At 50.0% G+C, this 21895-nt stretch overlaps 1 protein-coding gene across 1 annotated transcript in view; it reads left to right on the forward strand.

The window, feature by feature from the left end:
* The window catches only part of LOC129669480 (uncharacterized), a 99734-nt gene that overhangs the window by 34371 nt on the left and 43468 nt on the right, over positions 1 to 21895 (forward strand). Inside the window, 15 exon segments of the mRNA XM_055597758.1 lie at positions 3192 to 3347; positions 4118 to 4302; positions 4574 to 4659; positions 8912 to 9075; positions 9556 to 9715; positions 9886 to 9965; positions 10894 to 11080; positions 12006 to 12161; positions 12605 to 12738; positions 15344 to 15502; positions 15870 to 15984; positions 15987 to 16049; positions 18423 to 18634; positions 20678 to 20866; positions 21274 to 21413. Of these exon segments, the coding sequence (XP_055453733.1) occupies positions 3192 to 3347; positions 4118 to 4302; positions 4574 to 4659; positions 8912 to 9075; positions 9556 to 9715; positions 9886 to 9965; positions 10894 to 11080; positions 12006 to 12161; positions 12605 to 12738; positions 15344 to 15502; positions 15870 to 15984; positions 15987 to 16049; positions 18423 to 18634; positions 20678 to 20866; positions 21274 to 21413 (2186 nt within the window).

The following is a 21895-nucleotide window of genomic DNA, read 5'->3' on the forward strand; positions in this document are numbered from 1 at the left end:
ACACACACACACACACACACACACACACACACACACACACACACACACACACACACATCTGGTCTGAGAGCACTGGTTTACCCTCATCAAAAAGCTAATAATCCTATCATGCTCAGAGGAATCTTTTTTGGTTTGTTTTCTTTGAGGCAGTTTAAATCTGTAGCCTAGGCTGGCTGCCCTCCAACTTGCAATCCTCCTGCCTCAGCCTCTTCATAGATGGGATCACTATGAGGACCCTCATGCCCATCTTACAAGTGCCTTTATCCTCTGTAATAATCCTTCCAGCCCTGCTCCCGCCCAGGGGAGCTACTGAGAAGCTCCTGCCACTGTGGGCGGCTGGGGGTTTTCTCAGGTGTTACATAAACTGCAACATGTATTTAAAGCTTTCACTCTCTCTTGCTGTTTCATTAGTCCATGACTGTGAGATGCCCCCGTCTCCACCCAGGCTGGGGAATGGACCCAGGGCCCTTCCCCTGCTAGAAAGTGGGGTATCACTACACTGAGCTACCCCACCATTTTTTATTGCTGCTGGTTTGGTTTGGGTTGTTTTTTTTGGGGGGGGGGGGCTTATTTGATTGTTTTTGAGAAGGATCTTAACTATGTAGCTTAGGTTGACCTCAAAGCCTCCATATGCCGGCCTGGAACTTACTCTTTAGTCCATGGCTACCTTCAAACATACAATCCTCTTGCCTCAGCCTCCTACTTCTGAGATCTCAGGCCTACTCCATCCTGCCAGGCTACTTTACTTACTTTAAATCTTTACTTACTTTAATCTCTGTTTTCCCCAATGGTGATAAATCTTGTTTACGATTTCATTTTATATATTTTTTGTATCAGGGTCTTACTCTATAGACCAGTTGGCTTCAAACTCACAGAGATCTGCCTGTCTCTGCCTTCCATGTGCTAGAATTAAAGCTGTATACCACCATGCCCAGCCTTGTTTATTTATTTTTTATTCTGTGTGTGTTCACATTCACATGGCACAGAACATGTATGGAGGTCAGAGGACAACTCATAGTTGTGAGTTCTCTCCTTCCACCATGTAGAAGGGGCCGTCAGGCTTGGCAAGTGCCTGAGCCCTCTTGCAAGCCTTGTGGACAGTTCTTCATAGACTTATCTGCTGTCCAGGTATCGTCTTTGGTAAAATGTATATTCAAGTATTAGGTTTATTTTATTTTATTGGGTTATTTTGTTACTGAGTTTTGGGAATTCTTTATTTTGGAAGTAAATTCTGTTATCAGATATGTGACTTGGAAACACTATCTCCCAGTTTGTGGTGTGTCTTTTTATTCTCTTCTACTGGGAATGGTTTACTTTGTAGTTTTCTTCCATTTTTCTGCGTCTGTGCACGTGTACACATCTGTGTGCATGAATGTTTGTGTGTATGTGTACATGTGTATGCATATGTGCATGCAAGAGTGCGTGTGTGTGTGTGTGAATGTGCACATGTGTACTGCTAGAAAGGTGAAGGGCATGTGGGGCTTCAGCCTTCCAAACATTCTGCCACACATGTTCTTTGACAGGTATGGTAGAGCCCATGGCCCCATCCACACACAACTTCCCAGAACAGGCATAAGCAAGAAGCCAGCTAGGACGAGCTGCAATGAGCCAGCTCTGAACTGCAGCTGCTTTTCCCTGGTTCTGGCTTCAGCGTTCCCTTCCCACATCCCTTCCAGCCACCTGAGGGCACCGGGCCTCTGACTCCCTGGACTCCAGGCCTCCCCAGACTGAGATTAAGGGATACACTGTGATGTGTGGCTTATGTTTTTCCTGAGTACTGGGGACTCAAACTCAGTTCTTCATGCTCATGACAAACTCTTTAGTGACTGAGCCATCTCCCTAGCCCCTGTGGTATCTTTAATTTTTGTTTTATTTTATTTGAGATAAAGTCTCACTATGTAGCCCCCTGCCCCCACCTCTCCAGTGCACCACATAAAACCGGGTGTGGTGGTACACAGCAGTAATCCTAGCATCAATAGATGGAGGCAGGAGGACCCAAATGCAGAGTCATCCTCAGTCTAGCAAGCTTGAGGTCAACCTGGGCTACATGAAACGCTGTGTCAGAGAGAACTGAAATGAAAAGTTGTGCTGTGAGTGCTCTTGCATGTGCTTTTGTGGTATGTGTGTATAGTGTCCGAGGCTGTGTGCTTTATAGTTGGAAGCCTGTCTTCAGCTGAGTGATCATGTCTGTTGCTAGTTGTAGTTTTAGCAGAGACTGTGAGCACAGGTTTTCATGTGCATTCTGGAGGGCGGGCACCATGAGGAGCACTCACTCTGCCTACAGCATTTGCTCTTATAAAATGCCATTTCTGTGACATCTGAGAGCCAGCAATGTGGGTGGCTTGGGTGTGTCCTGACATGTTTATACATAGACCAGATGTTAGCCCAGAGCCCAGGTGGGCTAGGAATAAACACTTTGTTCTAGCTGGGCATGGTGGCTCGTGCCTGTAACCCTAGGACTTAGAAGGTGGAGGGATTTCCAGGCAAGCTTTGGCACCATGGTGGGTTGGAGCCTGTCTGGGCTACATGGAACTCTGTTTCACAAAAACAAAATAAACATTTTTGTCTTAGAATGCACTCTCCTCCCTCTGTTATCTTCTCATGTTTTATACGCACATCTCGAAAACAAAGAGAGTAACAACAGATACTTGACCTCCACATTAACAAGACAAAGGGAGGGCATCCCTCAGCTGGAAGCTCCTTGGCTTAGGTCACTCTTGCCCATTACTGAGGAAAGGGTGGATAAACTACTATTTCTGTCTTTAAAGAAGCCTCTGATTTGGATTTTCTATAAAACTTTTAAATGCTAAAATAAAGTCTATTTGTAAAACCAAAAGTACACACCATGAAAAATGATGAGGGATTAGGAATCCATCATGGCTGGAGTCCACAGAGGCCAAGGCCGGGTGGATGGGATCCTAGAAGGGGTTGCTGAAGCAGAAACCAGGGGAAAGCAGCTGCAGTTCAGGGGGCTGATGGCTGCTCCTCCGAGCTGGCTTCTTGTTTATGCCTGTTCTAGGAAGTTGTATCTGCACTAGGCTATAGGCGCTGCATGCATGTCAAAGAACATGTGTGATAGTGTAAGCTGGGGTCCTATATGCCCTTGACCTTTGTAGCAGCCTCCCCTCTCTCCTAACCCAGCTTTGCCTGGCTCACCCAAGTTTCTGTCTTCGTTCATGTTTCTTTCTCAGATGGCCCAGAGGTCTGAGGCTAGATGGGTACCAGGCTGCCAGCTGAGTATCAGGGTGTTCGGGCATGAGCTGAGCTTTGTGGACTGTGGGCCTCTGGGTGGCCACAGGAGACGCTGGTTTCTGCGTCTGGCTGAACTTGCCATCAAGCTTCTCAAGGTACTCTCTGTCCTCTCCCCACTGTCCCTGTCCCACTTCTGCCTCTGACCTCTCTCCTATGCCTCCTACCCCTGCTTCCTGTCCTCTGTCCCCTGCCACTTTGCCCTGTCTTCATCGTGTGTCCCCAACCCTGTGTCCTGCTTCATGTCTCTGTCCCCATCCATCCCCTTCCCTCTGCCTTTGCTTACAGCCCTCTGGCCCCATCCCACCCTACTGCTGCCGTTCTCCTCCATCCCCTACCCTGCTCCCTTGACCCTGGGACATGGAATTTGGGGAGGTACCTGACTTCAAAGCCCCCCCCCCCCACCGTTCCCACTTTGGGCCTGTTCTGGGTCTTGCTTCTGATATGGGATTTTATCTCTTTTTATCTTTTCAGTGCTGGGGGTGGGGTGCAGGGCCTTATGCATGCTAGGCAAGCACTCTGCACTGAGCCATACCCCAGCCTTGAAACAGATGTTAAATAAAACCAGCATACTTCCTTCCGAGGCCCATGCCCAGGACACACTGAATGATGTGACCTTGGTTGACTGAGACACCTACTGTCCCACCTGCCTAGCCGGCCTTTGGTCAATAAGCAGACCATTGTATTCCCAGGATGGCTATAATCCTGCTAGGTATGTGGCCTAGGACCAACCATTCATGTCCATGGCCTCATTTTCCCTACCTGTATCTCTAGGATGACATATTTGGAGGATGAGTAGGCACCCTGTGCTCCAGGCTAAGATCCCTAGCCATAGCCGTAGGTTGTCACTATGGTTCTCTGGCCACAGGGGCAAGAGGTGCCGGTGACCCGGAGGCTGAGCTTGGCTTTGGGGGAGCTCTTCTTTCCCACAGTGTCTGGCATTCCAGCCAGGCTCAGTCTACATGCCCTGGCTACTGTCAGCATCCATGTCCAAGGAGTGGCTGACTTCCAGCAACTCTCAGATTTCTTCCTGAGGGGTTCCATCAAGCCCAGGTAACAGACTTCTCTGAGTTGGGATGAGTGGGTGCTGAGGATGTGGGGTATTGGACATCATACGGTGCTATGGGGGGGCACCCGTTCTGCAGCCCGCCCGGCAGCCTGCTGTTTGCAAAATCAAACAGCTGTGAGGCCATTTTGGGTTATGAGGTCCCTTTACAGGCAAGAAGATAGGCTCCAAGGGATGAGGCTGTATGCCTCATGAGGGTTGCACAGGGGAGTCAGGCCACAGGCTCCCGCTCAGGATCACCACATCCTGTCTCCTAAGGGAGGTGAGAGGAGCCAAACCCAAGATCACCAAACCACAGGGACAACTGAGCAAGGGAGGGAAGTCCTTCTCTAGTCCTGCTGTTGGTGAGGAAACAGATTCCAATGAAGTCAATACAGGATCAAGCTGTGTGGCCTGGAAGGGGCAGAGCAGAATGTATGCAAGTCATGGTCTAAAGCCTGGGTCATCTGCTTCCCCACCCAGCTGAGCTGTCTGTGGGTTCTAGATGTGACTGAGAACACAGACATCACATCACATCACTGAAGTGGGGCTCAAGTATCCTGCTGTGTCTTGGCCCCCAGTCATGGCAGTGGGTGGTAGTTTTGCCCTTTGGAGGCTCACTGTCTCCATCTGTAAAGTGGGCAGGTGGCAGTGAGGGCTGCCACCTAAACAAGGAGTGTGTTTAGTTACTAGAGGCAGAGTGTGTTCCTAGGCATTTTTTTCCTTTTCTTTTTGTCTTTTAACTTTTTTTCCTTAGATACTTCTTTTCCCTTTCTTTAAAAAATTGTTACTTTTTTATTTGTGTGTGTGTGTGTGTGTGTGTGTGTGTGTGTGTGTGTGTAGAGTTTGGGTACAACTTGGGGGATATCTCCTTCCTTGTGGGATCAGGGGATAGAACTCAGGTTGTCAGATTGGGCAGCAAGCACCTCTATCCACTGAGCTATCTTGTCAGCCCCCCCCCTTCTCTACTCCCTCCTTTCCATCTCCTTCTCCCTTTCTTAAAAGCTAATTATTTAAAGTGACTTTACTAACAAACTTAGGGCACTAGTGCAGAAGCTCATTTTCCCACGGGGCAGAGAGGATGCTCTTGGTCTACAGTGTCAAGCCAATCAGTCCTTCAGATACCAGGATCAGATGGAACTTGGCCTCCTTCCTCTGAGGGTGCTTGGGGGAGCAACTGCATTCTTCCTTCCTCTTTTTGGTCTTTCGAGGCACGGTTTCTCTGTGTAGTCCTTGCTGTTCTGGAACTTGCTCTGTATGCCAGGCTGGCCTCAAACTCACAGAAATCTGCCTGTCTCTGCCTCCTGAGTGGTGGGATTAAAGATGTCTGCCACCATGCCCAGTCACTTCACAAAATACGACATGCAAAGCTACACGAGTCCCTCCGCATCCACCAATCCAGGAGAAGGGCCATCCTTCTTTTTTCTTTTTCTTTTCCTCCTCCTTTTCCTCCTTCTGTTTTGGTTTTTAAGACAGGATTTCTCTGTGTAGCCCCAGCCGCCCTGGAGTTTACTCTGTAGGCCTCAGACCCGCCTCTCCCTCTGGAATGCTCAGATTAAAGACGGGCACCACTGCTGCTCGTCGAGGTCCATCCTTTCTTGGCCAGTATGTTAATCTTTACCTCAGCCAGGCTCGAATGCTGCCAGACCATCGGTCGAGCAGAATAGACTAGGCAATTCCCAGGAGCATGCGTTGGCACATGATAGAGAGAGCCTGTGTGGTGGTTGGAATAGGTATGACCCCCATAGAATCATGTGTCTGAATGCTTGGCCCATAGGGAGTGGCACTATTAGGAGGTGTGGCCTTGTTGGAGGAGGTGTCGCTGTGGGGACTGGCTTTGAGGTCTCCCATGCGCAAGCTATGCCGAGAGTGACACACAGTTTTCTGCTGCCGGGAGATCAAGACATAGAACTCTTGGCTCCTCCAGTACCATGCCTGCCTGCATGCTGCCATGTTCCCACCATGATGAAACTAACCCTCTGAAACTGTAATTAAATGTTTTCTTTTATAACAGCTGCCATACTCATGGTGCCTCTTCACAGCACTGGAAACCTTAACTAAGACATCCTGGCAGCAAATTGCTGACCTGTCTTTCCCACTGTGAAGGAGATTGAAATCTGCAGAGGAAAGCCTCTCTTTAGTACCTTAGAAGAAGGGGAAATAAAAAGATACTTTTTAGAATATGGCAATGATAACAGAAATCCTCTGACACACCTGATTTATTGGCCACCAAGAACAGGAATATATTCTGTGGTAGATTAATGCAAATTAGCCCCCTTAGACCCAAACATTTGGATGTGTTATTCCCAGCTGGTGGAACTATTTGGGAAGGATTATGAGGTGTGGCCTTGTTGGAGGTATGTCACCAGCGGCTGGCTTTGAGGTCTCAAAGCCCCTGCCATTCCTGGTTAACTCTCTCTGCCCCCAGTTTGTGGGTCAGGTGTAAGCCATAAGCTACTGCTCTAGCACCATGCCTGCTTGGTTCCTACCATGCTCCCTGCCGTGATGATCGTGGACTCTTAACACTCTGGAACCATGAGCCCCAAAGTAAATACTTCCTTTTATAAGTTGCTTTGGTTATGGTGCCTCTTCACAGCAACAGAAAAGTAACTAAGACTCACTGAAACCAAGAAATCATCCAAAGGTGGTCCCATGTCAGCGGTGAGCCCTAAACTACCTTTAATCCATCCTTGGATGTTGCTGACTTGCACAAAGCTATAACAGTTAAAGGCATGGATTAATCATCACTGACATTCTTGCCAAAAGAACCAAAGTTCAGCACGTGCAGATCAGGACAGCTCACACTGGGAAACCCGGGGCAGGGTGGGTGAGAGGGGGGGAGCTCATAGGTCACCTGGAAGAGGCTTCAGTCTGCTAAAACTCCAGCCTGTCTTGATGGAAATGAACTGTGTGGGTGGTGAAGAACTTGGAACAGGTGAAAACTCTCAGAACAGCAAAATCAGAGAAATTATATGAGTTTACCAAGAAGGTCTGACAAGAGATCTGGCCAAAGACACTGCCTCCCATACACCCAGACTTGCAGAAGGGAATCGCTTTCTCTTGCCAAGGGCGACTGCTGTGAGGATTTGAGTGAGAATCAAGATTTCTCTGATATGGATACCAGCACTTTGCCTGAAGTTGGAGAAAAGGGACTGATGGGCATGAATTAGTACGATCCTGACTGTTGGAGCTGTGTCCATCTTTGCAGAGTGTTCCAGAACTGTGCTGACTGTAGTAAGCATAACATGAACAGAGTCTGGACCTATGAAAGGGTGACGTGGAGAAGTGCCTCAGCCATCGTGACCAGCCACTAGCGCCCCAGCTTCCTTCCCTGAGGAACTTCATCAAGCGTGAAGGGAACTGGGACTCACCGCTGACCTTCTGATGGTCTCCCATTCTGAAATTGACACAAATAGCATTAAAGCACTTCACCTGAAAATGTATGGAATCTTTTTTTTTTTTTTTTTTTTTTTTTTTGCCAAGCCATTCTTGGGAAAAATGGAAACTATGAACAAATCCTGGTGTCTGTGTGTGGTGGAAGCTAGGCATTCTGGGCCTCTGAGGCATTCCAGTTGGAACATTCATCCCGTCATATAGGCCTCAGGATGAGAGTCCCTTTCAACATATTACTTGTACAAGATACTTGCTTTCTGAAAAAGACAGCCTATAAATCATTTTTACATTACAGCTCTGTACAATAGAAATAAAACTGTTTTTTAAATTATGTTTATTCCAAACTATAAACACCATAAGGGAGTCATTTTGGTACATTCCTGAGAAAGATGTTTATATAGCTTAAAATAAAACAATTTTATAAGAAAAAAAATAATTCTGGGACTGGGTGTGGTGGCGCACACCTTTAATCCCAGCACTTGGGGGTCAGAGGCAGCTGATCTCTGTGAGTTTGAAGTCAGCTGGCTTTACAGAGTGAGTTCCAGGAGAGCCAGGGCTACATGGAGAAACTCTGCCTCAAACAAAAAGAATCATCCTGGTGCTAGAGAGATGGCCCTGTGTTTAGAGCACTTGTTACTGTTTCAGAGGACTAGAGTTTGGTTCCCAGCACCCAATGTGGGAAGCTCACAACCACCTATAACTCAAGCTCCAGGGGATCAGATGCCTTCTTCAGGACTCTTTGAATACCTGCACTCACATGTTCATAGACACACACACAAAACACACACACACACACACACACACACACACACACACACACACGCACACACACACACAGAGGGGGAGGGGATCATTAGAAAATAAAGTCTGTGCTAGTGGTTCTCAATGTGATTGTTTTTTGCTTTCTACATCACCCCTGGGTAGAGGGCAGGAGGCCATTAAGGAATGGCTAGTGAAATTGCAGGTTGCTATGGCTGATGTCGGTGGTAGTTCCTGGCATCTGATTGGTAAAAGCCAGGAAAGGCATCGAACATTGCATAATGTCTGTGATGCACTCAAAAGATTACTGGGCCTTGTGTGTCAATAGTGTGCTGGGGCTGAGGAGCCCTGGTCTGTGCAGTCCTGTCTCTCTCTCTCAGGATTAATGTCTACACAGCACTGGCTCTCAGGAATAGCTGGGGCCGCTCTCTGCTAACCACAGCTGTCACTAAACTTTCTTTGCAGTGTCCCAAACCTGGGGTTGGCAGCTGTGTACTGCAGTGGCCTGGCCAGGTCCTGGTCAGCCCTCCCTGCTCTCAATGCCTGTGCTCGTGAATTTGACTCTGCAGAAGCAGGATCCAGGACTTCAGCTGTACCTGCTAGAAGCTGCCTACACCCTGTACTTCCAGGTGGGCAGTGTGCAGTGCCCCTTCCTTCCCGCCTGGCTTGGGGATCTCCCCAGCATCTGCACCAAGGACTTGACCACAAAGACACAGGCTTACCTCTGAGGCTTTGAGTTGGCTCCCTGCTGCTGCAGGGCCTTTGTACATGCTGCCTCTCTTGCACTGGCTCTTTCCTGTGCCTGTGACACTCTTTCTTCCAATGCTCAGGTAACCCCATATTCTGTTTTCCCTCAAATGGTCAGGGTTGAAAGGTAGTTCAACTCTGACCACCTTAAATAGACCACATAACCCTTCCAAGACCATTCATGTACCCATATGATAAGGACTGATGGCTGCTCTCTCACCTAGTTCTGCATCTGGTGGGGATGTCTGCCTCTCCTGGTTCACAGCCCAGGAAACTCAAGCTTGCTCCTGGCAAGGGTAGGAGGCCCTATTTCAGAGGAGGAGCATGGTCTTCTCCTCTCAGGACCCCTGCTGTGTTTGCAGAAGGACAGCTGGCTCCCAGAAGAAGCCACCGCCCATTTCTTCATGGGTACACCCCAGTCAGATGTGGCCAGGGATGTTGAGGTGGACATCAGTTACAGCCTGCCCCAGAGGAAGTGCCGGCTCAAGCTGCTCCACCCCAAAAAGAAAATTCAGCTGGATGGTGAGGACAGAGCCCTCCCTGGTCAGCCCACCGCTGTGGATGTGGGCTGTGTCCCTGCCACACATTCACTCCCGGGTTCCAGAGCAAGATCTGGTCCATTTGATGGCTCAGGGGGTAGAAAATGGGTGGAAAGGTGGAGCCCCAGCCTCTGAACTTGGCCTTGTCCCCAGGGAAGATCGAGATTCTCAAGAGTACACGCACTGGCCACCTGGAGCTGGTTCTGGACGGCAGGGACGTCTATTACATCAAGGTTTGTTCTGTCTTCTTGGCACAGCTGCGTCAGCCCTGTCCCAGGTCTCCCTGCCCTAGCCGGTGTGGTGTCCTGGTCCAACAAAGCTCTCCTGGCCCAGCACTGATGTTGAAAGTGTATGGAGTCAATAGTAGAAAGTTTTGAGGGCAGGAGATGGCCCAGCAGTTCAGCGTGCTTGGTGTTCTTGAGGGGAATCAGCACCCACAGCCAGTGACTCCAGTTTCAGGGTACCTGACACCCTCTTTTGGCTTCTATGGGAACCTGCATGCATGTGCACAGACACAAAATAGATACAAACAAATAATGAACAATAAAATAACAGCAATAGAAGTTTTTACAAGTTCAAGGTAGAGAAAGATACTAAAACAAGTAAAGCAGGCCTCTCCCAGGGTTCCTTAAACACCGGCTGAAGTTCCTGGACCTGAGTGGCTTAACACAGTGTATCTGCCATAGATTCTGAAGGTTCGAGTCAGGCTGGGCTGGTGAGGCTTTCAGGGAACCTGTGTTCCCGAACCTGTCTTGGGCTCTAACTGTTTGCAGAATTTCTCAGGCCAGAGATGGCTTTCTCCACATATGGTCAAATTGTCATTCTTCCACAGGTCATTTCAAATTGCCTCTTTTTAGGGACACCTGTCTTACTGGATTCAGGCTAATAATCCCTTTTAATGCCACCAGATACAAAGACCCTGTTTCCCTCACAGGCTCTGGGTATCAGGACTTCCGCATCTTTTGGGGAGACTTGATTTAACTTATAATACTGCCAAAATATAAACCATCTACTCTGGAGTTTTTATATTGTTTTGCTCTGAGGTGCTAGGGTTACAGCTTAGGCCTGCTTGCTACCACTGACCCACACCTTCGTCACTGCCATAACCCACTCATCACTACCACTGATTCACTGACTAGGACAATGCTGGGACTTTTTCAGGGCCGAAGTGACCTGCAGCCAGCATCGGGCATCAAGACCCAGCGGTTTGAGGCCCAGCTGGAGGCAAAGCTAGTGACAGCAGGCAGACCTATCGTCCTTGACGGGAACATCACTTGGCAGGCAGGCAGCAGGCTGGACTTCTCTGCATCTCTGAGCCGCATGCGGAACGACCAGGCTCATGTAACAGGTGGGAGGGGCACCCTTGCTCTGTTGTCAGGGTCCCTATATGACCCCCTTCACACTGATGCCCATCTAAGGGGTACCAGCTCCTGTCTGCTCCTACCCACTCACCCACTTACCTCCTTCCCCTCACCCCACCTCAGGTACCCTAAAATGGCAACTTTCTAAGGCAACAGCTTTGGGACTGTTTTGATTCTAACCCACTGTGAAGAGTACATTTTGCTCTTGGACTTAGAACACACACCATGGTGATTTTTGTTTTGTGATGGTCTTTTGTAGCCCAGGCTAGCTGCAGAGTCAGTGGGTAGCTGAGGATAACCTGGAACTTCTAACCCTCCTGTCTCTGCTTCCCAAGTGCTAGGGTACAGATTCAAAGCACTGCACCTAGTTTTCTGCAGTGTAGGGGGATCATGCCCAGGGCATACATAGGCAGGCAACCTGACGACTGAGCTAAATCCCCAGTCCCAGGGTGTATCTGACCGTAGCTCAGCTAGGTCCACTGTGAGCCCTGCTGGCCTTGTGCTAGAGTCAGCTTAGCCCTTGGCTTTGCTCCTTGCGGTGTTCTGGAAGATCCCCTGAGCCTGAGCTGGAGGAACTTGGAGCAGTGCCTGTGTGTTGCCTAGTGTAGGTATTTTGGGGTTCTGTAGTCTGTCTTAGCTCTGTGCACCTTGGCTGCACGCCAGATTTACAGAGCTGAAAGTTCTAGAAAGTTAGATATGGCCAGTCACTCACCTCTCCTGTCCCCTCGGTTTTGTTTCATGCTAGTTTGCAGGCTTCCCTCTCTGAGGTGACGAGGTTGCCCCAGATGGTTGAGGTCACTCCATCTGTGCCCTGATGTCATTGTTCCTGAGGTACAATGGTTCTCTGAGGCCCCAAGGTGGGGACTGTGCTGACGAACGGCCACCGACACCCATTGCCTACTGTCCCCACAGTGTTGCTGGAGAAGAAGGCAGAGGCTGGGCTGCAGGCGACTACCCTGGGCGTCGAGCTGCAGGCTCCGGGTGTGGTAGAGCTCCACATCCAGGGCCTGCTGGAGCAGCGCGGGCCTGTGGGAAGCAGCAGCCTGAGGATCAAGTACAGCCTCCTGGGTATGGTCCTGCCAGGAGGGGGGGTGCACCCTGCCTGGGGGCTAAGATGCCTCCTTCATGCGGCTCTGCCCTTGACAAGATACGGCTGTTAGATGCCAACAACACGGTGTGTGTTAGAGGGCTGCGCCTGTCCCTCGAAAAGCTGCATTAAGGAGCACTGGAGAGCTTTCCCAGCTTCGTAGACCTGGGTTCATCCGTCATTATAAATGATGGTGTCCTAGGCTTTAATCCCAGCACTCAAGAGGAGGATCCTTGGCCGCATAGCCAGTCAGAGGCCAACTTATTGCACAAGACCCTGTCTCCAAAAGTAAAATGGAGGCGGAGGCAGGCTGGTAGTGTGCTTGCTTAGGGTGCCTGAAGCCCTAAGCCAGGCTGGAATTCACCCCTCCTTGGAGCTTGGCAGAGGCTGCCTGGCACAAGGAGGCAGGGACTCTGACCCACAGGTCAGGCAAGGCACGTGGCCCACGAGTGCAGCACCCACCAGAGGCTGAGGATGGAGAAGGGCCCCAAGGATACCCGTGAGCTGGAGCTGGTCCATGAGTTCTACTGCACACAGCTCCCAACCATCAGTCACAAGGTTGGTGCCTAGGTGGGGACTGAGGCTTTCAAAGCCCGGCCTATTTTTGGAGGAGTGGGCCAGCACATGGACATACAGCTGCAGTCGCTTCGATGGGTCGCTTTTACTGAATACCCACTGTATACCCAGCAGAGAACTGTAGGAAAATTTGTGTTGGTCCTTGCCACCTTGTTGATAGGCAGGCTACCTGAGAAAGCTCAATAATGGAAAGCTTGTGCCTGGCTGGGATGGGAGAGCTGAGCATTGGTAAGCTTGTCTGATCAAGTAATGTTTCCACTGAAAATTAAAATGAAAAGATAACTTTATTCCCATAGAATGTGTCCTGGGCAGAGGAATGGTAAGTACAAAGGTCCTAGGCAGGAGAGAGAAGAGAGGGGGCAGGAATGTTATCAAAGTAACTAGCAGGGCAAACAAAAGCAGAGCAGTGATGTTCTGTTGCTGTCTTGGGGGTGGGTTATTGATTTGTATATAGTCCAGGGGTTGAACCCAAGGCCTCCTGCATGCTAAGCAAGTGCCTGTCCACTGAGCCACATTGTCAGAATTCCTTTATTAGTTTGCTTTCTTTAAAAAAAAAAAAAAGATTTATTTTTAGTGCATGGGTGTTTGCCTGCATGTATGTCTGTGTACCACATGCATAAAGAGGACATTGTATTGCCTGGAAATCGAACCTGGGTGCTGTGGAAGCCAGTACTCTTAACTGCTGAGCCTTCTCTCCAGCCCCTGTGCCTGTGTGGCTGGAAGGGAAATTCAGATCCCCTGGAGTTTGTTGAGAGCCACCAGACTTAGGTGCTGAGAGATAAACTAGCTTCTTCTGGAAGAGTAGCAAGCACTCTTCCTGTTACTCTCTTTTTTGTTAAAGTTGTTTGTGTGTGTCTCTCTGTGTGTGTTTACTTGAGTGTGCACGTCTGTGTGAGTGCATATGCACGTGTGTATGCAGATGCTCAAGGACCCCAGAAGAGAGAATCGGATCCCTTGGAGCTGGAGTTACAGGTTTTGCAGAGCTATCTGATGAGGATGCTGGGATCTAAATTCTGATCCTTACGATGAAAAGATGTTCTTAACACCAAGCAGGTGTTAGGGCTGGAGGGACGGTGCAGCACGTAGGCAGACTCAGTGCTTTTCCTTCCTTCCTTCCTTCCTTCCTTCCTTCCTTCCTTCCTTCCTTCCTTCCTTCCTTCCTTCCTTCCTTCCTTCCTTCCTTCCTTGGGCCAGCCGGGCAAAGTCGAACGGTTCTTGAGTTGGGTGTGAGGATTAAAATTAATAAAATAAACACACAGCACACAGGAAACTTTTTAAAAGTCCAGACTCGACAGCCATGGCAAAAGGCAGGCTGCTGCAGCAAACAGTGCCAGCAAGCAAGCTTCCTGTCTCTGCCTCCAACTCTGCCTCCAGCCTTCTTCTCTGTCTCCAGCCTTCTCCTGCCGTAATGGTCGGCCTGTCTGTTTATTGCAGAGTTTCTGAGCCAGGGTAGAAACATCTCAGAACAATAGGTTAATTTGCACAAGGAGCTAGAGGAAGAGGTGTGACCCTCACAAGCTATCCCACCTGCTGTCACAAACAAAAGGAGATGGACTTGCAAGTTCTCTGCCATTAGTAAAGGCCTGCTAAAAGCCATCTCTCCACCAAGATTTAAATATCAAAGCCGGCCGCTTGGAGTCACAGCTCCCAACACTTCCTTCCTTTTTTCCTTCCTTCCTTCCTTCCTTCCTTCCTTTCTTTCTTTCTTTCTTTCTTTCTTTCTTTCTTCCTTTCTTCCTTTCTTCCTTTCTCTCTAGACAGGATCACTCTATGTACTCCTGGATATTCTAGAATTAATTCATTATGTAGAGCATTCTGGCCTCAATTGCACAGATATCCTTCTGCCGCTACCTCCAGAGTGCTGGGATTAAAGGTGTGCACCATCATGCCCAGACAACTCATTGTTTTTGAAGAGGACCCAGGGTTGTCTTCCAGCACCCACATTGTAGCTCACAACTATTTCTAATTCCAGTTACACCCTGTTCTGTCTTCCATGGGCACCGGGCACATAAATGAGGGACAGACACACATACGGGCAAGACATTTATACACATAAATATTAATTAATTTTTAAAATAATAAATTTTAAAAGCAACACTTCTGTGTATTAGAAACAAAAAAGGCAAAACACACTGGGCTTTCTTCATAACCTCAGCTCTAGTGAGACAAAGGTGGGGCTTACTGACCAGCCAGCCTGCCCAACTTGGTAAATTCCAGAGTCGGTGGGAGACCCTGCGTCAAAAGACAAGATGAGGCTGGGTGTGGAATTTCACATCTTTAATCCCAGAACTCACTGGGCAGAGGCATGTGTACCTCTGAGTTCCAGGACAGCCTGGTCTATGTACTGAGCTCCAAGGTGCAGGCACACACACACACACACACACACACACACACACACACACACACACTAAATCAATTATATGAAAGCACCTGCCCAGCATGTGTAAGGCCCTGGGGCATATCTCCAGCAAGAAACAAACTGCTTCCAGTGTTTGCAGAAAAGCAAGCTGATATCATGAGGAGGGGCAGGAGGGCTCAAGGCTGTGTGGTGGGCCTCCTCAGAGATCTCACTATTGGTGTGTCCCAGGTCCAGCTGCAGTACAAACAGGGCCTGGACCACCTACGCTGGCAGCTGGAGTCCAGCTACGGGGAGCAGTGGGCTGAGATTGGCAACAAGAGATTCCTGCGCATCAGCCAGACCTTCAGGAATGACTCGGGGCCATCACTCCACAACTACTTCCTGGAGGTGAGCCTGCCACCAGAGCAGAGCGGTGACCTTGTCAACCGGCCTCGATGGATGTGGGGGTGCAGGACCTTCTCCAGTGTCTCTTTGGGCTGTGGGGATGTATGCAGACACCAGGCTTGGTGATGTCCCTTAGCCACCCTCCGATCCGTGTCCTCTGTGTGCAGGCCCTGCTGAGGATAGCATGTGCCACCACACCATGCGCAGCTCAGGCTCGCCTTAAACTTCCTCACCTGCCTCCTTGGAGGTGAAGTGCAGTGGGTGTTGGCCCAGGGCAGATCTGAGGCCTGTAAACCCTGGCTGGAGTTGAGAGCTGGGGCATTCTGGGCTTGGAGTGGTGACTGATGGGGCACCGGGCTGCATTCCACAGCTTGCGCTGCAGGTCCCCGAGAGGCGGGTGGACTGCCTCGCACAGCTGTACCACTCTAGCCTCCGGCAGCCCCATGTCAAAAGCAGCACATATGTGAAGGTGCTAGTCAACGGGCGCTGCCCTTCATGGTGGCCTTGCACTGGAAGGACACATCTGGGGCCACCGTGTGGAGATGGGAAGGTGAGTACCAGCTCTGAGCCTCCTTAGCCAAGGGCTCCTTTTTTTTTTTTTTTTTTTTTTTTTTTCACTTCCAGGTGTCTACCTAGAGTGCGCATTCCACCTGGAACGCCTTTTCATTTATGTGCTGGGCTCACTCAAGGCAAACCTTTCACAGGGCCACCCCAATGCGTTCCCTTGTCAATCACTCTCTATGTTCTAAGCCCCTACCATCTTCTCCCACATCACCTCTCCCCATCTCCCCAGAGCCCTCAGACCTCTTTTCTGTTCCCTACACAAACCTCAGGATCTCTGTACTTGTTCCTTCTCCTTGCAAAATACCTTTTCTTTTACTTTTGAAGCATGTGTTTGCTATCGTTTGCTTCTAAATTAACCTGTTCGGATTAGATTTCATTTTTATTCAAGTAGTACAAAGTTTAACTTAGACTATTCATTGGGCGTTTCTGAGTCCGGGTTAGTGTTCCTGGGGGTTCACCATTGTGATCATGAAAGTGCTTAAAGTGCTTAAGGGCTTTTTTTGTTTCTTTGTTTTTTGTTTTTCGAGTCAGGGTTTTTCTGTATAGCCCTGGCTGTCCTGGAACTCACTCTATAGATCAGGCTGGCTTCAGACTCACAAACTCACAGAGATCTGCCTGCCTCTGCCTCCCAAGTTCTGGGATTAAGGTGTGAGCCCATCACCACCAGGCCACTTTTTTTTTTTTTTTGAGAAGAAGTCTCAAGCCAGTCTGGCCTCCAACTTCTCATGTTAGTGAGGATGACCTTGAACTTCTGATCCTCCTGCCTCTGCTTCCCAAGGGTTACAGGTGTCATGCCCAATTTCATGCAGTGCTGGGCACAGAACCCTGGCTATAATGGCAAGCACTCACCAACTGAGCTAAATCCCCAGCCTCTGAGGTGTGTTTACAACAGTAAAGCTTACAAAAGGAACCCTCTGCCTCTCTCCCAGCCCCAAGCCTTGCTCCTCACAGAGACCGGTGTGAATTGTTTCTGCTGTTTATTCAGATACACCTTTAAGAATGATACAGCCTTGCTGCCATTTCTAATGTTTCAGGAGGCATTCTTGATAGATGTCACACTTAAGAAAATGAGAATTTAATTCTCACAAGGGCCCTTTTTCAAATACCTGCTTCCTTTCATCCTCCGGAAAGAGCTATGTTTTGCTACCATTCTGCATTTATGTGAATTGGACAGTGGGCACGCCTTCCTGGCGGAGATGCAGGAAGGAGATGGTTATAACCCTCTGTGTCTTCTTGAGTTACAGCCACCTCTTTTTATGTTTGACAAATTTTCTGTTTTCTTCCTTTTATTCCTATCCTCCTGGGATGATCAGGAGTCTGAGAGCGCTATGGCCTTAATTACTTCAGAAGGTTTCCTGAAGAGTCTTCATGAAAACCTGGCAGTGTGGCACACACCATTAATCTCAGCACTTGGGAGGCAGAGGCAGGTGGATCTCTGTGAGTTCAAGGCCAGCCTGGTCTACAGAGTTCCGGGACAGCCAAAGCTACACAGAGAAACCTTGTCTCAAAGAAAAAACAAAACAAAAAAGTATTCACAGAGCCATTGCCTTGGGCCCCTTCTGCGCTGTGACTTGTCTGAGTCACAGCCCCTGCTTTTGTGCCTTTGTACTCTTTCTACATGCTCCTTTGTTCAGATGGAGCACACCCTCCAGTGGCTTTCAGGCGGGGGCACTTGTTTCCAATGGCTACTGTAAGAAATGGTCACTAAAATGAAGGTTGTCCTCTAAAATCAAACAGTCATCAGGGCCTGTTCCCTCTGACAGCACTTCCTCACTCTTCAAGGCTCTGGAGGAGGCTGGTCCTTGTTTTGCAACTGTTTTATGCCAATTTTTACATTGTCACTTGTCATCCTCTGTGTGTATGCGCCCACATTTCCTTCTTTTCATAAAGTACACCAGTTGTATTGATTTAAGGGCCAGTCTCCAGGATAGCCTCACCCTAACGAAAGCTGCCACGACCGTTTCTCAACCCCAGGCCCATCATCTGACCTCCACCGGCCGCAGCACCCTCAGAAACACTCCCTGTTTTGTCTTGTTGTTATTGTTTTAGCGCAGCTACAGCTCTCAGACATGAACTTTGTAGAGGACACTGTGTGCTCTGTTCACACCCTGGCTGACACATTGTAACCTCTGATTCATGAAGTAGAAGGGAGCACGAATCCCTAGGGTGCCCCTGGGTGAGCTTCAACAGGTGAGCGTGCACGGCAGTCCAGGTGCCTGTCAAAGTTCACACTCCTTTTATTCTGTAGAGTTCCCCTGTGCCCCACCCCAGGGTCCCCGCTTTGCACGGCTGCGGCTGCGACAAGACTGCCAGTCTCTTCTCCTGTCCCTCACAGCAGCTTCTCGGTGTGCTCTTGCAGGGGCCTTGAACTTGGACAGCCCCTGGCTCACAGTGTCCACAGCACACAGGCTCTACTGGCCACACTGGGCCATGTTCCAAGCTGTGTCAGAGCTGATGATGGCCAAGGCCTGGACTCTCAAGGATTTGGTGGTCAGCATGACCTGCAGGGGGCAGGGCCACGACAGGGAAGTCAAGATCCAGGTGCACACTGAAGCCACCACCTACCTCCGGGTAAGCTGAGCAGATTGTACCTCCGCCATCTCATCTACATGCCTGCATGTGCAAGTGTGTGCACGACTTTGCTCCTGTGTGTGTGTGTGTGTGTGTGTGTGTGTGTGTGTGTGCGCACACACAGGTTGGTATGTTTGTCTCAGTTGTTTTTTGTCAGCTTGACAAGATTAAATTTAATTGAAAAATACCTCTATCAGATTGCTGGTAGGTGAGTCTGTAGTGCATCTTCTTAATTGGTGACTGATGTGGGAGGTCCGAGCCCACTGTGAGTGACACCACCCTGGGAAGGTGGTCCTGAGTGCTATAAAAAAGTGGGCTGAGCAAGCCATGGAGAACAAACCAGTAAGCAGCACTCCTCCAAGACTCCTGCTCCAGTTCCTACCTCCGGGTTCTTGCCCTGACTTCGCTCAGTGACAGGGTGTGGCCTGAGAGTTGTAAGATGAAACACTTTCCTCCCCAAGTTGCTTTTGGTTATGGCATTTTATCACAGAAATAGAAAGTCTATGACAGCATCTGTGCATATTTGTATGTGTGTGCTATGTATGTGTGTATGTATGCCTATTTGTGTATTTGTGTCTGTGTGTGTGTGTGTGTGTGTGTGTAAGCATATCTGCTTGAATGTGTGTGTATTCGGGGTTGGCGGCAGAACGAGGGCCTCTTGTATCCTAGATGAGCGCCTCCCTTTGTTGTCACTCAGCACAGGAGCTGCGTTCCCTTCACTTGATGCCATCCACACACAAGGGAAAACCGGAGGCCTGAAGCTGATACCACCCCACAGACACTGGACTCAGAGTCCGGACTGCACTCAGCCAGGGTTATCAGAGCGCTCACCAAGAGAATCTAAAAACAACTCTAGAAAGAGAATCTAGAGCCCTGTGTTCTTGCTTAGCGGCTCCCAGGGGTGAGACTCTGAAGTGGCCAAACAGCACCTTGCATACATTAGGCCACCAGAATGACAACTTTGACGGTACAGCTGGCGTTATCAGTGACTCTGTGAAGGCGCTTCTCTGCCATACATGGCAAGGTGTGAGGAGCACTGTCTCCCAGGATGCGCTCCAGAGAGCCCTGCTCCAAGCCCTTTCTCTTCTGGAGCAATGCAGGGCCGGGAGAGTCCCGCCTACCTCAACCTTCGGGGCATCACAAAGGGGCACCCCCTTGGGGGCAGCGCTGGGTAGCACTGCAGCGGTGGGTTGTTTCTGACGATCTCAGATGATATGAGGAGGTGACCGGGTGTCAGGGACAGCCAGGGCAGGAGTGTGAGGAGAAGGTGGCAGCCAGCTTCTGTGGGCCAACAGCTTAGATGGGGCCAGATTACAGGGAGGCTTGGCCCATGTTGGAAAGGCAGTGGGTAGGTCTTAGGGAGGAGATAAATGACCTATGGTGACCTATGGTTTCCATCTAAACAACCGGCTGGAGAAGCTTCGATGGAGAGCTAGTAAAGGGGACATGTGGAAGAAAGCCCCACCACAGGGTTCTGCCATTTGGCTGGAGGGTCAGCAATGGCCATACCCAATTTGGCCTTGGAAGAGTCTGTAACAGGAACCAGGGTCTTAGGGTAGAGAACACTGTGAAGCTTGGATGAGGGACTGAGGGAAGGCTATGGTCCTAGGCCTCTTCCAACCCCAATACAAGCCACAATAATACCCAGATCCCTTCCAAGCTCTGGAGCCCACAGGGTAACCCAGGGAATGGAAGCTACAAGCTAGCATGGGTCCCTTGGAATGCAGAGATGGCAGGCATCTGCTAAGAATAGTGGTCCAGAGAGATAACAGTCCACCCTAACTCAAAGAGGAGCGGTGGATGGGTGGGAGGGAGGAAGCTGTATCTGCTTGGTTCGGAGTTAGGGCAATAAAAAGGGTTTTTCTTAAGGGTCCTAGAAGGTCTAGCCAGCCTGCTTCCACCCAGAGATCTCAAGGACGGACTTAGCTGGAGGAGCTTTGAAGGATGAGTAGAAGTTCACCAATCAGAAAGAGAATGAAGGGGAAGTAGCAGAAGGGACTAAATGCTTCAAAGGCTCTGCTCATGCACCTGGCTTCCTTGCAGGTTTCCATGGTGACAACCTTTATGCCAGGCCTCTTCCACAGCACGAGTGAGCTGGAATCAGCCTGGAGTGCCCCTGTGCAGAGTGAGGTTCTTGCTGAGAGCAGCCAGGACAGGAGGGGCCTGCACTGCTGGCTGAAGGGTCTCCAGCAGGAACTGAACTTCACAGTAGCCTACAAGCGCACAGAGAGGGTGAGCGCTAGGTGGCCTTGGCAGTTGGGAGACCCCGGGTCCCTCACTTGGGTCCCCTTTTTCCTCCCTGCTTGGCCTGTGACCTTTGGCCTCTTTGGGCCTTGATTTCTTCCTGGACACCAGGCCCTTTAGTACAGACCCATGGGGTCAGGGAGGTGGGGACTCAGCTTCCTTAGCACAGCCTGTCCAGATGCTGGTGGGTGGGAAGGGTGCCTTGGAGATAAAGGGTGGCTCCTAGGACTTTGTGGGCTGGTCAGAGGCTGCCGCCAGGCTCAGTAGCCATTCTGGCAATCAATCCCAAGGTGCAGGCAGTGGAAAGCAGTCCTGTCTCTCCATGGCGAGGGTCAGTTGCAGGGTTTTCCCCAGCACGGGGTCCTTTGTTCCTCTCAGTGCTGTTCTCATTACAGCCTCAGAAGACCTATGTACTGCTGACAGTCCTGGGGGCTGGCTTCCCGGGCCAGCCTGCAGGCCTGCAGCTGGAGGGTCAGCTGGAGCAGCTGCAACACAGGAAGACGTTGTACCGGAAACGAGGGACATTGCTGCTCAGGTATGTGCCCCTTCCCTGAGGCTTTCACCTCTAGGGAGCACATTCCCATCCCTCCAGCACCAAGTGGGAGCTCCTAAAGGCGCCCTACTACCACTCAAAAAGAGCGCATGGTGACAAGGCACCAGCTCCCAAACTCCTACCAGCTGCGTCACGAGTTGGCGGAGGTGTGAGTGGGAGTCTGCCGCTCGTGGCTGAGCCCGAGAGCTCCCAGGCATCTTGGTCGGGACTGTAGCATGGCTGAGGGAGGCTGGGGGTGCGGCCCAGCTGATGGTGCCTGGCTAGCATGCACAGAGGTTAATGTTCAGTCCCCAGCACTTTAAACTGTGCCGCCATGTTAGGCTTTTTATTTCTTTGTCTTTTTTGGTGTATGTATGTGTGCGTGTGTATGTGTGTGCAGAGTGTGTGTGTGTGGAGAGAGTGTGTGTGTGTGTGTGTAGAGTGTGTGTGTGGAGTGTGTGTGTGTGTGTGTGTGTGTGTGTGTG

The sequence above is a fragment of the Psammomys obesus genome, unplaced genomic scaffold (assembly GCF_907164565.1).
Source record: "Psammomys obesus unplaced genomic scaffold, mPsaObe1.curated_primary_1811, whole genome shotgun sequence".
Classification (NCBI taxonomy): Eukaryota; Metazoa; Chordata; class Mammalia; order Rodentia; family Muridae; genus Psammomys; species Psammomys obesus.